Below are 16,957 nucleotides of genomic sequence, written 5' to 3'. Positions count from 1 at the left end.
ATTTTTATGCAAACATTCTTTCCCAAATATAACTTTTATCATATATCGTAAGAGTTTTAAAGATTTCATTTAATACCTTTTCATTAATAATATTTAGTGTCCAAGTGCAATGCTCTTAAGGATGTCAAAGCAAAGTAAAGCAGTCTACTTTACAAATACATAGTGTTAAAACTATGATTATTTTATGTTTTTCTACCAGAAAATTACACAGAAATTGTACCAATTAGTCTTCAGAAAAATTGTCTTCCTCACAATTTTCCTCTTTCTCGCAAATATTTTTTTAAATAAGAATTATAAATAATATTTTTCTGGCTATTTCATTAGAAGAATTCTATTTAGTATAGTATGGGGACTTCGGCCAAGTACAAAATTGGGCACAGTTCCCAAGATCATCTTTACTTCTGAAACCAGCTACAAGCTCTGGGAGTTGCCCAAACCAGTCTCGGGTTTGATTTTCTGGAAGGAACTCACAGAACTCCCTGAAAGCTATTATACTTATGGTTACAGTATTTTACAGGAAAGGCATACAAATTGAAATCGGCCTAGGGAGGAAGTGCCGAAGGCAGAGTCCAGAAGTATCGGACACAGAACTTTCATTGTTCTCTCCTCATAGAGTCAAGATGCATTACTCTATCAGCTTTGGTATGTAGCAATAAACATAGAGTATTGCCAAAGCTTACCTGAGCTTTGGTGTCCAGAGATTTTATGGGGGCTAATCACATAAGCATAATTGATTGACTACCCAAACAGTTAATCTCATTCTCTAGGTTGACTGATATCCCATGACCCAAAAACCCTATTCTGAGTCCCAATGTTGGTCTCTCTGGCATAGCAGCCCCAACTGTAAAACTATACAGGTGTGGCTAACCCCTAACCTAAATCACATTGTTAGACCCAAGATACTCAGGCAAACAAAGACACATAGATTACCTTTCAGTAGCTGAGGACAAAGAGCAGGTCTGTCTTTGGAAAAGCTAGCTGCTTTATAAAACATACAATTGGACAAATGGGTTTCCATTTTTAAAAATATGTTAATTGCATTCTTGTCTCTATAAGTTTGCACATTATTCCTAAAGCATTTATATTTCTTCACAGAATTAGTGAAAATAATCACATGAAATTACTAAAAGAACTTAATGAAAATATTTTAGGTAATAGGTACTTATTAATTAATTTATGCAATATTTTTGTTGAATTTCTCATGTATATCACATATTTCAATAAATTATTTGTATGTAATAATAAGATCTAGTCCCTCCCTTAAGGAATTACAGTATAATAAAAAAAATGAACTAAACAATTATAGTAGAAATAGATAGTTGCAATGAAAATGTGCAGAGGGCAATGCCTAACCTATACTTCGGATTCCAGAGAAGAAAGGGGCATCTACGCTGTGACTTGAAGGTAGCCAAGTGACAAAAGTGGAAGACACAGGAATCCAGACAATGCAAGTGAGATGTACAAAGGTCTGCAGGAAAGAGAATAAATGAAGTCTAAGTTATTTACAGAGGCTAGGGTGTAGGCATTTGATAAGGAGATAATCAGAAGAGGGAGGAAGAGTATATACTTCATGCTGACACCAAAATAAGCCTCATTATGTGCTTATGAAATGTAATCGTCACAGGCTATATGAACTTGCCAAGCTGATTCTGCTTGTAGCTGAAGCGGACATATGTTCTCTTAAGAGCAGATGTCAGCCATGCCAGCACTTGTTGTTGGTTGATTTATTGATGATGGTGATTCTGCCAGGTGTGTGGTGATATCTCATTGTGATTTTAATTTGTATCTCTCTGATGTTTAGTGATGCTGAGCATCTTTTCATATGGCTATTGGCCACCTGTGTGTCCTGTTTGAAGTGTCTATGTCTATTCGGGTCCATTGCCCATTTCTTAATTCAATTGTTTGTTCTTATGGTGTTGATTTTTATAAATTCTTTATAAATTTGGATAGTAAGACCTTATCAAGTGTATTGGCAAATATGGAGTTAACTCAGAAAATTAAAAATGGAACTATCTTAGGACCCAGTGATTCCACTTCTGGGAATATATCCAAAGAAACTCAAAATGGTAATTTGAGGGAATATATGCACTCCTATGTTCATTGCAGCATTATTTACAATAGCCAGGATTTGGAATCAGCCTAAGTGCCCTTCAGTAGATGAGTGAATAAAAAAGCTATGGTACCTTTGCACAATGGAATAATATTCACCTATAAAAAGAAGGAAATCTTACCTTTTGTGACAGTATTAATGGATCTGGGGATTATTATGCTAATTGAAATAAGTCGGTCAGAGGAAGACAGGTACTATGTGATTTCACTCATATGTGGAATATGATGAACAAAATAAATTAACAAACAAAATAAAAACAGGCTCATAATACAGAGAACAGACTGACAGCTATCAGAAGGAAAGGGTTTTGGGAGCTGTATGAAAAAAGTGAAGGAATTAAGAAAAAACTCATAGACACAGCTCACAGTATGCTTGTTACAAGAGGGAAACTGGATAGGGGAGATGGAAGGAGACTTGACTTAGGGTGGTGAACACACAATACAATATACAGATGATGTGTTATTGAACGGTATACCTGAACCTTATATAATTTTATTAACCAATATAACCCCAACAAATTTATTTTAAAAAGCAGGTATCAGAATACTTGATAAGCAAATCAACCAGTGCATTCAAACGATGTATATTTAGTGTTGTTATGTTCCTGGCACTGAGCTGATTCCTATGAACACAGCACATACAGCCGTACACATACATAGCATAGGGACCCAGTGCTGAACAAACAGGCGTATTTCCTCTACCAGTAAACTTACAGCCCTCCACAGAGACAAACTTTAATCATATCATTGTATAAAGGTTTCATTGAAATTGAGACATGTAGTGTGATATAAGGTAAAAGATGATATGACAAAATATAACAAGAGAAAATAGAAAGGCTTGCTTGAAAAATGACCTCAGCTGGTATTGGTGGAGAGAAGACGAATGTTATTTAGGTGATGGTGATGAGCGAGTGGGGTATCAGGGGATTATAGTTCAGAGGAGGAAACACCATGGAGAACCAGATATCAGAGAGACTGAGACGCATTAAGTCCTAAAAAGGGAATGTTCTTTTGGGAAACGGAGTGCAGGTGAAATGGTGGCATGAGGTGAGCTGGAACATCGGACAGAATGTACAGAGTGGAGCCAGGTTAGTCATTAAAACACTTTTATTCCAGGAAGGGGACATTATTTAGAAGTTTCAGGTTGTTTTTTACAGAGTGGGGTGATTGGTCATAATTGCCATTTTAAAAGGTCACTCTGAGTGACAAGTGGAGAAAAGAAGACAGTGGAACAGGGGTGGAAATCATGATGAAATAGGAGCTAGTACTTCAGTGAGAGAGGTCGGTAGCTTGAAGAAGGGCTAAGGTAGTAGTGAAGAAAAATAGATAAATTCCAGTACTTGTACAGGAATATAAGGAAGTTGAAGGGACAGGGTTGAGAACGTCCTCAAAGTTTGTGGAAAGTGTGGTGTCTAGAAAACTTGAGTGTTTTGCAAAGGAAGGCCAAATGTTATTAGAAGTCAAGCAAAATGAGTTGAAGAAATGGGAACCAGATTAAAAACAGATTGCAGAGTAAGAGGTAAAGAAATAGAAAAAGCTAAAAAGAGAAAGTAAGGTTTTGAAATAAGTAATGTCAATCCAGGCAACCACCAAAGAACTATGCAGCTTAACACAAGGAAATCAAACAAGAATAATTCCTTGTCCAGGGGATAGAAGAGCAAAACAGAGAAGTCAGAGATGGGAGTGAGTGTGGAATGGGTACCAGCAAGAAGGCAGAGCACTGGGGGAGGTAAAGGTCACTGAGAAATTCCTCTAAAAATAAAATCAGTAGGAATTTTTAAGAATAAAACTGTGATATGGATGAAAATACTTGGTGTTGATTGCCCTACCTTGTGGATACAACCAGTTCCTTCACCTTCAATTGTTCGGTATGGCCCTCTGCTAGTAAAAATAATAAACTGTTAAAGATATGAGGGTTAAAATGTACCTTAAGTGGTTCACTCCCTTCGTTTTTCACTTGAGAAAGCCCAGTGCTTTGGTAACCTAAGCAAAGACATGGGGTTAGCATGTCTACAATGGACGCCTTTGCATGGTGTTCATTTTGTTAGGGGGGAATGTGCTTCTTGGATCCTCGGTGCCATGTAATTGGGGAAGCTGTGTTGATTTGAATGGCTGCTGCCCTTGTTCACAGCTGGATGCCAACGGGGAACTGCTCATCCGAAACGCCCAGCTGAAGCATGCCGGCAGGTACACGTGCACCGCGCAGACCATCGTGGACAATTCCTCAGCTTCCGCCGACCTTGTTGTGCGAGGTAAGAGTTCGGACATTCCGAAAGGTTAAAAACCGAAGTTATTCCCTTGCATCAATATGTAGAATCTTCTGGTAACTCTGGCCCCAATTCTTAACATATTTCAAGTCTTGATCCTTGAGAACAGCTTTTCACTCAAGTCAAAGAATAATTTATGCCAGACAAGTAGTAAACAACATTGATTTTGTTTCTTTTTCTAACTACGTATCTTCTGGAAATGTATACCACGTTTGTGCTTGTAAACTTAGTACTTACCAGAAGTTCTTAGTTCCTGCTAATACCTTTTGTGTGTTAAGGATAGTGTTGCTTCTTTCTTTATTTTCTATGGAACAAGTATCCTGGTGCCAAATGTTACTTATTTATCACTATCACAGAACAAAAAATGAATTTATACATGTGTCATGTTTCTATTTTGTGCTTGTTTTCCGACTTGTGCTTTTGTTCTAATAAACCATTGAGAATGTGCTGGATACACACTTGTTGACAATACAACGCTTACAACCCTTTTGCTACTGACTACCATATAGAAGTGAGGCCACCTCAGAACACGCTTTATCTTTTCAAAAATCATTCTGTGGCTCTTCACTCACTACCTACAGAATGAAGACTATTCCTTTTGACTAAGCACCCAAGAGGTTCCATGGGTTGACATCAACCATAAGCCTTAATCTCTCACTATTCCTCATACCCAACTCCCCTGTCCAACTAGTCCACAAAAATACCCTAGCGTTTCTGCCTCTGTTCCTTGGTACACAGCATTCTTTCCAGGTCCTGTTTTCATTGTCAGGTGTTCAAATCTTATCTGTCCCTCCAAGTTTGATGCAAGCATTAACAAATGCATGAGTTCTTTACGAATGTCCCAAATACAGCCCCTCCCTTCTAAACTATCATAACAATGCCTACTTCTCTAGTGTTTTGTATCAATCTGTGTGCATAAGTTATCTTCTCCACTAAGTCCTGTAATTCACATATGCATTATTATTAATGGTAGTGAGCTGCATTATTCCATTGCATTGTTTCATAGCTTACTTTTGCTCTCTCTGCCTATTTTTTCTATTAGAAAAAAATTCTATCTTTTTGCATTTCACCTGATAGAAATATTTATTGACCATTATTTAACTGCACATTTCAATCCATTTTTTGCACTAAAAAGTAAAGTGATACCTGTGGTTTGTTTGTCGTATTTTCCCTTCTGGATATAGATCAATATAATTTCACTCAATCTTGTGTGGCTCCTGTACTTCCCTCTAGAGCACAGGTGGCAAACACAAGGCCCGTGGGCCAAATCCGCCCCTCCACCTTGTTTTATCTCACCTGGCACCTTGTTTCTACCCAGTGGCAGCGCTGAGCTCTTGCTTAACTGTTAAGGAGTAATTACACTTACACAGTCCTAAAATTATTTCAGCCCTTTGAAGGCAACTGCAAGGCTGATGTGGCCCCCAGTGAAAATGTGTTGAACACCCCTGCTCTAGAGCAATGAGAATATGGAGTCCCCACAACATCACACCGGGAAAATGCTGAAAAGCCTTTTATTCTAGTTAAATATGTTCTCCAATAGAATGATAAGAAGTCAGGCTGAAATTTCTTTATCCAAATGAACTTAGACATTCATTTCACATACCACTTATTTGAATATTAATAAAACTCCAAGGCTACAAAATACTAAATCAAAGAAAGTTGTTTTAGGTTTAGTATTTCTATCAAGAGTATTTTGTTATCTGGGGCATCTGTTGTCTTCAAGGGTTGTTAAAGAGGGAAACTAGTTTACTGTTCTTTCTAGTCAGACCATTTAGCTGTCAGCTATTTCCAGCAATAGCCTGTGTGTATATTTAATTGCAATTGTTTGCGTACAGTGTGGGGACAAAAGTAGGCGTATAGTTGTGAGTATGCAAAACACATAGTTTATTCTTGTATTATTAATTAATTATTATATTATTGTTATATGGAAAACTGAAAACCTCCTCTTGCCCCTCCCGGTATTAAATGAATCAACATAATATTACAATAGTGGTTATGTTAGAACACATGTACCTCAGTGTCTGCACACAGAATTACATTACAGTAAGTTCCCAGTATTCGGAAGGAAGAGGTTGTACAGATACAATCTACAATTAGATAGTCATCACAAGGTGTATTTTATATAGCATAATGTGTATTATTAATTCAACGAAATGAAGCTATAGCTGGTATTATACAAGAATATAAATTTTTCTCTTTCTCTAAAGCCTTTAGTCTCAAGAAAAACACATTAAAGCACTGGAATCTGGCGGGTGCACTCAACAGAGATATGATACAGCATTTTAAGTCCTTGCATGGTGGCGTCATGTGAATAAAACTGTATGAGTAGAGGAGAAATAATTGATTAGCATTTTATTTAATTTTCATTTTTTGGAAATCTAATTGGCTTTATTAAGCAATTCATGAATTGGGCAGCCTCCCATCTAGCAACTACAAGAGTACTCCCTGCTTAGCATTTTAAAAGGCAGCAGAGTCATAATTATTCTAAAAACTTGATCTCTAATAATATAAAATATATGCATTTTATATCAAGGGACATTTGCAATTAAAATAGTAAAATTCATTTCTGCATAATTTATGTTAAAATGTTCATAACCTTACCTTCAAATATGCTTTATCTATTTAAATCATGGGATATAAAGTTAGCTCATTCCTTGTAATAATGCTGAGTAATATGTAAGAAGACCTACTGCCTTAAGTAAGAGTACTATTGGCCCACTTATCCACTTAGTTACACGTCTTTTTATCTTGTCCAGGATATTATAATGCACAGCCCCTGGGCAAATGTCAAGGGGCTCATGGACTCCCTGAAATCGTTTATAAAATCTCAAGTGTATGTGCATTTTCTTAGGAAGAGTATCATAAATTTCACCAGATTGTCATAGCAATGGTCACAATCATGTTGTGACATCAATTTAAAATAATATTGTAGTGGTGAAAGAGGTAGTTCCAGAATCCAGCTTTTATAACATATGTGTCTATAATATAGCCAAAGGAATGTACAAGTCAAACAACTATTAATTGTTTAATATTTAAATAACCTTCATCTTTTAAAACTCTTCTTAGTTTTCAAAAAAGAACCAGCTATAGGAGTTCAAATATTTTGAAACTTCTTATGTAAATATCCAAATTAAGAAGATTAATATAAATTTTCTCTTTATGTGTTTTAATTAATGTTTTACTTCTTAGGTCTCATACAAGTATATTTTGGATTGTTAAATCAAGTAAATTCAATGCATATGAACAGCCCTGTATGAATGTTCCTTAGCAAAAGCTCTTTCTGGAGACTTAAAGCTCTTCAGCTAAAAAAGTCTTTTGGTGGGAAGGGATTTTCAAGATTTATTCAGCAGCATTGTGGGAACATTTATGCAACATGCCAAATCTAAATTCTCTTTCATGAGTGCACTTTTGGACAGCATTCAAAAATGGACCATAAAATTAGGCCACAAAAGCAAGAAATTAGGCATTGACCTTCACATTTTACATTTTCCCATGGCATTTCTGCTATATTATAAATATCCTTGGCAATGCTGTCGGCTTTTAGGAAGATCTTCCTGATAGCAGCTGCACATAATGTTTGCCGCTAAAATTGCCAGAACAGCAAATGCAATCATGATTAGAATTTCCAGATCCCCACTTTTACGTCTCATATACACCTATATACGTCCTAGTGAACAGCATTATATAATGCAAGGCTGAAATTTCGAAACAAAAGAAGAAAAGACTTTCACCATCTTAAACATTTGGTCTCAGTCTCAATATGTGCTATATAAGTATATATGCTAATATATGCTAATATATGCTACATAAAATCTGTAAGTGTTTTTAAAGTAACTGAAGTTAAAGTGGATAATATAAAAATTGCATAAATCATTGTGTCTCCAAATCAAGTTTGTATATTTATATTGTTATATTAGAAACTTATATTATTTTATGTAGATTTTTATTTAAATGGGAACATTGTGTATCTGTGTTTCTGTAAAACTTTCTGTTTTATTTCTAAAGCCAAAATACAGTTACACAGTGAAAATGTATATAACTTAGATATCATCTTTATTTGATGTAAGCCACTGAACTTTTTATTACTTGGCCTAATGACACGGTTACCAGATTCTTTCTCAAGGAGGTCATTTTGGTTGATGACTAACCCACTTTTAAATCCTGTATTGGAGAAGTTAAGGTAACACAGCCAAATAAGTAACCTAATGGAAGCTGTCAATATACATTTCACTCTGAATAACATTACTATATTTTAATCACCATAATGGTTGGCTAATGGTTTTTCTTACAGAAAATTCTCTTGAGGACTTATTACTCCCAGCTGTTCCATATTAGCAGAGTTCATATCCAAGTCAACTCTCTGCACTGTCCAGGCAAAAATATTTTTGAAGCATTTATTTGGCGATGTTGTTTTAGATTAATTAATACTCTTTCTTTAAAAAAATATAAAATAAACATATTCTTTGTCTAAGATAAAAAGGGTTCCAATGGTTCTGTTATTGGCAAAGCATGCATTAATTACATCTTTTCCCTTCCAAATTCCTTAGAGTGGCTATATAAAATCTCTGCAGTTATATTCAAATTTGAATATGCAATTTTAAATATAAATTGGTCCTAGAAGTCATCTAAACAATTCTCATCCTTTTATTTTACACAATTTGAACTCTAGGAGAAAGAGACTTGCCTTGTATTACCCACCTACTTTGTAGCGATTATCTTGGAACCCGAATCTGTAATAGTTTTCTCATTGTATCAGGCTTCTCCCAGATAGTATGAATAAATGCAATCTATAGTCAAGTATTAGCTAAAACTTCTATAGCTAATCCTTTAAAACTTAAAACTTTCTGTAGTTAATTTGGTGTGGTCCAGAAAGATTACCAAGTCCGTTCTAGAATTGCTACTAAGTAGCAAAAGTCACTGATTGTAGCTTCTGTTCTTTTTCCCTTTTCCTTTCCATTGTCTGGCACATGCTAATAAATAGTAGTTTAACTTTTTAAAACATTGTGGTAAAAGATAAGGCAAAAAGCATACATTTAAAAAGTTAAATTTCTAACTTTTGGATTATTTAATGTTCTGTTTGTGTGGGTAATTCAAGGTGAAAGCAACAGGACCGGGAGTCTGCCATCAGGTTAAAAGGTTACAAAACTCTTGGTGCTAAATCAGGACTTAGATTTCTGTGGTATCTGGCTTAAATACTCACATTGTGTTCAAGAATTCCTGTGTAGATTGAAATTATTATTAAAAAATCAGATGTGTGTTTATATCCAAAATTATTATTAAAGCATGACCTGTGTATATTCATCCACAATGAATTTTAAATTAATCAGTTCAATCATTACAAGATTTGGAAGAACAGACAAAAAGGTTTTGTGTAGGCAGGCATACAAGTACACAGACACTTAGCCACCCCCAATACACACACACACACACACACACACACACACACACTCACGTAAAGAGGTCAAGAAAAAGAGACCCAGTACAGGCAGAAAGATGTATCCAGATCATCATAGTCAAATCAAAGAATAGTTGAGGTAGCTTTTCAAGTATTTAGGTCAGGAAAACACACATTTACCTCAGATACTTGGATAATTGCCTCTGCTTTCCACTTGCTTTGGCCAAGAAAGTTTGCCACAGAGACAGACGAAAGATTCCATCTCATCAGCCCTTGCGGGAAGACGGCCCTCACTGCCCACACTGGCTGGAACAGCGACGGGCTGGGCGCCACCCGGGCCCCAGCTGGCACTGAGCCACCGCAACGCATCCATTAATAAGGAAGCCTGCCCAGATATTAAGCATTCTCCTTTCCATTCAAACTACCAGAGGCCATTTCTCCATAACGGTTACACACAGAAGCTGAAGTATGAGCTGAAATGTGTGTGTGTTTATAATAAATGCAGAAGTTAGAAGGTAACTTGACTGTTTCAGAGTTAAAATTTATTAGTAGTCTTAGTTTTGAAACCTTTAGTAAATATCATAGCTTTCCCAATTTCTACTGAAGTTAAAAAGTACACCAATGACTTGAAATTCTTTTTCCCAATCTAAGTTCAATATAAATTGATGTAAATTTGAGGAAATTTTGAAATATATCAACAAAGTGTAATTCATTCAGAATGAGTCATACTTATTTAAGCTTTAAGATGGGTCTTGAAAATGATCTAGTTTAACACTCCATTTTATAAATTTAAAAATTAAAACAGCAGGAGGGTTATAAACCTGTAGATGACACTAGGAAACATATAGCAATATAAATTTTGGTTACCCTTCTTTTTCCTCACTGGATTACAGTGAGAGAAGTTTCCCTAGAGGATTTCTTGCCCTGTTCCATGAATTGCTCCTGAGTCTTGGTCTTGTAATCAAACTGGTCAGCTCTTGACAAACTGGAATCTATTCGTTGTTACATACTTGGTCTGTATCCATGGCTCCCTTAAAAAATAACCAGCGGACTTGCCGTTCCCACTCCAGTCCCAGGAGAGAAAGCCCGCAAGCTTCTCAGGACTCAGTAGACATGTCCTGCTTTCGGAGGCCCCGTTTCAGTACTCTCATTCTTCACACACACCAGTGTGCATTGACAAGACAAACGTACCAAATCAAGCTGACAATTATGCTAATTACACCAAATTACAAGAGCAGTACAGAAAATCGGTGATATCCAAAAGCCTTTATGAACGTGAATAAATGGCAATTAGTCCATATTTTTAAAATAATTTCAATTTATGTCAGCAAAATATGCTTGTAACTCCAATCTTTATGCTGTGAAAAGATGTTATGAGTATAAATTTAAAATAAACATAATTATATAATTCAATATATAACATGGTAATAAAATATAATTATATAGTACATATTAAAATAAAAACTATATACTATGTATCACATTTATTATGCTTGTATTACAGGGTGTGGCAAAAGTAAGTTTATGGTTGTATAGAAAATAATAAAATAATTAATAAATAATAATACAAGTATAAATTCTGTTTCACATGAAATTGTTACCCTACTTTTGCCCTACTCTGTATATAAGGATGTACAATATTTATTAGAGGCTTATTAATTATCAGGCACTATTTGAAGAGATAGCTACCATTATTATCTTCATTTTACACCTGAGGAAATTGAGTCCCAAAGAAGCTAAGTTACCTGCCCAAGGTCCTGGAGCCACCAAGTAGAAAAGCATGATTTGCCTTCAGGTGGTCTGACTTCAGACACCGCACCCAGATTATTGCTATAACGTAATCTAACCAAAGACTAATTCAGATGTATTTAATTAGATAAAGTAATCTATATGGAAACATTAAAATGTAGGCCTTTGTGGGGGGTAAGATATATTTATTCTATACAGCCACTGATGGAGATTTTGCAAGTTCATTTTTGCCCTTGATATATTTATGGCTGGCTTCACAATAAGGGGAAGCTATAGTAATTTTGAAAATATTTTTTTCTACTAGTCAACACCATAGAATTATTATTACAATGCCAAAAACAGTAAATATATTATAATAAATGATTTTTGAAGCTTGATTTTATAATGTGCTCTCTGGCCATAAAAATAATCCATTCAGAATGGTTAAATATCTCAGGTTATAATAGATCTGTCTATGAAATGTTCATATATATTTTGTCATGTCATCCTTATAGGTAGCAGTGGAAGGACTGGTAGTCCCTACTCATAGGCAAAGGAGTTTTTAAAAACAAAAAGAAAAAATATCCTTTCTATTTCTCACATTATAAAGCCAGGTATGACCACATGGTAATGATCCAAATTCACTATATAAGCTACTTTTCCTTGCTCCTACTCCTTATATTTAATTACCCCAAATATAAAAATCAGATTATATTGTTTTTATTGTATATCTGTTTCACTATCGGTATATGATTTATTTTATAAAATTTATTTAGGTTCATTGTATTGAACAAAAGAAGACAAAAACACTTTAGCTTTATTACCAAAGAGATTACCAAGAAAAGACTTAATGATATAAAATCACTTTCGAGTAAAATACTTTTCCTATACATGATTTTTATAGTGTCTGCCATTTGAAGTCTCAGGAATATGCAATGACCACATCTCCCTGCTACCAGCCAACCCCATCAACCCAGCCCCTGGATAATTGATTAGATCACAAAATTTTTTATCCCTGAGCGAATAAAAATGAAAGAAACTTAGCAAGACTATTACCCTCTAAGTCTATGGTCTATATAAGAAGTTGCAGAGAGGAAATTTTAGTCCTTTTGAATTCCTGTCACAGAGCTCCTCAAACTACCATCTTCCCTGGAATTAAGACACACTCAGAGAGAGAAAAAGAAATATCAGAAGGATTCCACCACTGACTTGGACTCTCCCTTGGTACCCTACAAGGCCAGCAGTTTCATGGTGAGCACCCTCCCCGCTTCCCCCTGGAAGGTGACGGTGGGACCCTATACCAGGATCTCACCAGTGATGGTGAGTGAGCAGGCCATATGTTATCTGAATACGACTTAGTACATCTCATTAGATCAGTCCAGCAGGGAGTTCTCAATCTTGTTCTCTGCCACAGCTTTTTCACTTTAGAATGCTTACCTGAATGCATATTTGGCCATAAATCCTAAAACTTTTTTTTAAAGTAAAACTCCATCTTAATTTCTAATTGCCCAATGCTGGCCATCAGCATGGTCACTCTATGGACACCACGAGAGGTGAGGATGGCGACTGTCGTTCACCTGAGTCTCCCACAGCATCGCTAGAGGCCCCGACCCTCTCGTTTGAAAGTGCATTTGAACGCCAGTCAGTGCGAGTTAGCTTATTACGGAGATAGCCTTGATTCCACTTCATTTTCACAAAAAATAATGCACAAACTTACGAATATTCAATATTATTAGAAGCAAATGACTTGTGACACACCCTCATGTGCCTGTCACTAAACACTCTGGGGTGTCACACTGAAGAGCACACTTCTGAGCAACAGCTCTCTACAGTCTCACTGGCTCTCAACCTGTCTCTGGAGCCCCTCCACACATTCCTGAGAACTTCTCCAGGAGCAAAGGACTATGACTGACAGGAGTATGTTAAATCCTTCTGTGGCTTAAACAGTTTGAAGGACCACTATTGGACAGGTTCCTACGTAGGCTGGTAGCTACTCTAATTAATTCAAGAAATGGTCCTCCACAGTGGAGCCGTTTAGGGAGGCTCTCTGTGTGATTGTTCAGAGTCCCCTCTTTCCAGACTTAAAGCCTCAGGTTGCATGCAGATAAGCAAACTCTGGAATATAGAAAAAACTACCAAAATTTCATTTAAAATTCAGGGAAAAGAATATATCCAATATTAGCAATTTTTACAACCATTTGTCAAACGAATTATATTTGCAGCAAGCAGTCAGCAAAGACCAGCTTTTTCCTAGATACTAATTCTACTATTTCTATGACTATCACTAGGGGGCACTAGTGGTTATTAAGTGGTCTAATTCTAATAATGAAACTACCTTTAGTTATGGGTAGGTGAAAGAGATGGGCGGTCATCTTGTTAATGGCATGGTTTTCTATATAAAATACATTTATGCTGATATCTGCACGCAGTCGTTAGAAGATCTCATGGTGCAATGGAACCAGTGTGGCTTTTAGCACTAGACAAACATGGAGTAAGAATCTGCTCCACCTACTGAACAACCTGTGGGCTTAGACTAGTGGGTTAATCACCGCAGGCTTTACGTTCCATGTTTATGAAAGAGAATAATAATAGCTATTGTTCCCATTGCCCATGGCATGTTTTCATAAATGTTCCTTTACTTCTTTCCCTTTAGCTAGTAATATAGATAGATAGATATAAAAATAAATATAATATTATTCAAGACACAAGTTTCCATGACATCCAGTCCCAGCTACTAAAAATTCATTGGTTGATAAGTTCAACCAATGAATTTTTATATTCATTGATTAAATTCATCCTCAGTATTTTTTGCTTTGTCAGCCCTTCAAGTGATACACAAATGTTTTAACAGGTAGACTTGTACCATGTGAGTGAAATTACAAAGGGTCTAGGAGTTTTGGGTTTTGGGGCAGTGAGGAGGGACTCTTGTTCTTTAGAAAGCCAGTCACTATTTCTGAAGGAGAGAGGTTTGATTAGGCCAAAGTTTGTCACATTCAGCCTTCTCTCTTTTGGACGCGTATCTCCAGTGTCTGGGAGATATTTCTCCTTGTTCATTATTTCAACTTGCTCATCAAGGAAACATGACAAATCCCCAAAGTACATGGCTTCCTGCCCCTAACTGGGCACCCACACTCTCCCTTCAGCCTTGGTCTTTCCTCTTGCAGGTAAAAACAGAAAAGATGGAGAGAAAAACATGGTGGATCCTTTTCTCCCCGTCTGTGCGAGCCTGCCTCCAACCTGGTGATCGTTGACACTCACCATTTGTGTGAAAATCTTTTTTTTTAACGTATTATACTAGATTTACTAATAACTCAATCTTGTAGCTTTGGCAGTTCCCCCATCCCCTAACCTAGTTCTTAGAGGATATTTTTCCTTTTGAAACTTCTAAACATACTTTGCACCAAAAGATACTGAAAAACACAGTTATGCAGCTTCACTAATACTGAAACATGCCTGGTGAACTAACCCAGTGCATCATATAATAGCCAAGTAAAAGTTTTGTGTTTTCCTGTCCTGTTTTCCTTTGAACTTACATATCTCAGAAATTAGTTCATTATTATGTGAAGAAACTGGTGAATTATAATACAGGAGTACTGCCACTGAATGGACTGTTTGATTTACCTAAGCAGGTAATGAGCAATGTTGTCACACTGACTAATGAGTCATCTTAGTTAGGACATCAGCTAAGGGGCATTAACTCCAGAGGCCTCTGGTATCCTGGTACCATACATATCTCTTTGACAAGAAAGGATAAAAAACAGCCACAAACACCTGAAGACTGGTTGTGGCTCTGTAGCGTTTTTGGAACAATTCTTGGGGTTTTGAAGTGAAAATAGACAGCATGTGGAGAAAATTATCTCAAAAGCAAGATTTAAGTGAAGATCACTAAGCCATTAACAGCATGGTTTCATATTTAACTCGACTGACTCCTCCCATCAGCCCCCTTAGGTCTTCTCATTTTGAGTAATGTTGACGCTCTTATCAGAAGGACTTGAGCAGAAATGAAGGATTAAAATTGAAGTAAATACAATTCTGTCTGGAACTGCTTAAATTTCATTGTTTGAAAATACTTTCATTTTTCCCCTTTGGTCAAAAAGACATGCTTAAAATTCTTGTTTCTTCACAAGAAATAATTTTTCTCTTCTTAAATGGGTTTATGTTTAGGTGTGGGGTATTATATGGATTTTTCATGTATTAACTCTGGCATTCCCATCTGTGGTTGAAAGAATTCTTAGGAAAGCTCTGAGGAATATGCATATGACATATATATATCTACATGATATGAATAGTTTTTTTAAAAGTAATTTATTAGTTATCTTAAAGTAATAAATATCTCAAGGTAATAAATATTACCTATTTCCACCTTTTTTGGTTTTTAAAAAAATTTTCTAGTCTCAATTGTTGTCACAGAAGGAATTATCTTAAAATTTAGTCTAGAGGTCCAGATCAATTGCCATATTCATGTTATTTAAAATTAATTTGAAGCTCCCGTGTGTCGGTCAACATCATCATGGAGGCATGGTGCATGAACTCCATTGTGGGCATTTTCTTATCATTGAAAGTTCACGACCAAGAGCAGATAGAGAGAGAGTTTGGAAAGAAAGGATAAATATTAGAAAGGAAACCACATAACAAGTGTGACTGGTTCCGAGAAAGGATGAATCTTCTTGTTTAGATAAACTGCAGCAATGTCAACTAGAATTATACAGATTCATGTATCTCACTTAGCCTCGTTCTTATTTCTGTTTGGGATCAACGTTCATTTTAATCAATGTTGGAGATTTAAAAACTACCATATTCTTAGTAAATGTTAAAGATATTTAATATTCAGCTTTATCTTAGCAGAGCCTTGAACATTGATGAGACCACACCACTTGGATTTGTGTTTTATAACTTTATAATTCAACCATTGCCTTAATAATTCTTAAGGCAGAAATGAACCTGCTATAATAAAGGGACTTGAATTGACATATTTTGGAAATGAAGAAGCCCACTTTCCTAACATAACTAATGTTTTTTTACATTATTATTTTAAGATTATTTTATTTTAAAAGGAGGATAATTTGTTCTGAAAAGTTTTTTTGTTTCCTCAACATTTAAACTTTTCATTAAAATTTGCTATAGTAAAAATTAAAACTGAGCCACAGTATATTTGTAGGTAGTGCTTTGCTTTGAATTATATATTGGGGAATTGCATGTGAAAAAAATGGCAACACCAACATGTCCTTGAGGCTTAATATCAAGGTTTAACTTAAGAGTGTGTGGTATGTGGAGTGAAGTCTGAATAAGACCAGAGCATTTTTGTGTCTAGTTCCAACTCCAGTTGTTTAGAAATCCAGTCAGAGCTTAAGCAGGAGTAAGCACTGCCTAAGTATTGGTACAGCTCAGGTGATGACGGGGAGTTAGTCACAACTACGACGCACCCTATTTAATTATGGGGCTCTCTTTTTCAAATCTT

The 16,957-nt window shown here is 35.9% G+C and overlaps 1 protein-coding gene across 5 annotated transcripts in view; it reads left to right on the top strand.

Moving 5' to 3' along the window:
- Positions 1-16,957, top strand: part of CNTN1 (contactin 1) — a 303,517-nt gene that overhangs the window by 220,143 nt on the left and 66,417 nt on the right. For 3 of the 5 annotated variants that reach the window (XM_024575713.4, XM_053921617.2, XM_053921618.2), the window contains one exon: positions 4,241-4,361. In XM_024575713.4, coding sequence (XP_024431481.1) covers positions 4,241-4,361 — 121 coding nt within the window. Of the gene's footprint in view, positions 1-4,240; positions 4,362-14,663; positions 15,647-16,957 lie in introns of those variants that run through there. The other 2 variants (XM_024575712.4, XM_045184291.3) reach the window with 2 other exon arrangements.

This window comes from Desmodus rotundus, chromosome 3 (genome assembly GCF_022682495.2).
Source record: "Desmodus rotundus isolate HL8 chromosome 3, HLdesRot8A.1, whole genome shotgun sequence".
Classification (NCBI taxonomy): Eukaryota; Metazoa; Chordata; class Mammalia; order Chiroptera; family Phyllostomidae; genus Desmodus; species Desmodus rotundus.
Note: the sequence above shows the minus strand (reverse complement) of the source record. Positions and strands in the feature narration are given on the sequence as shown.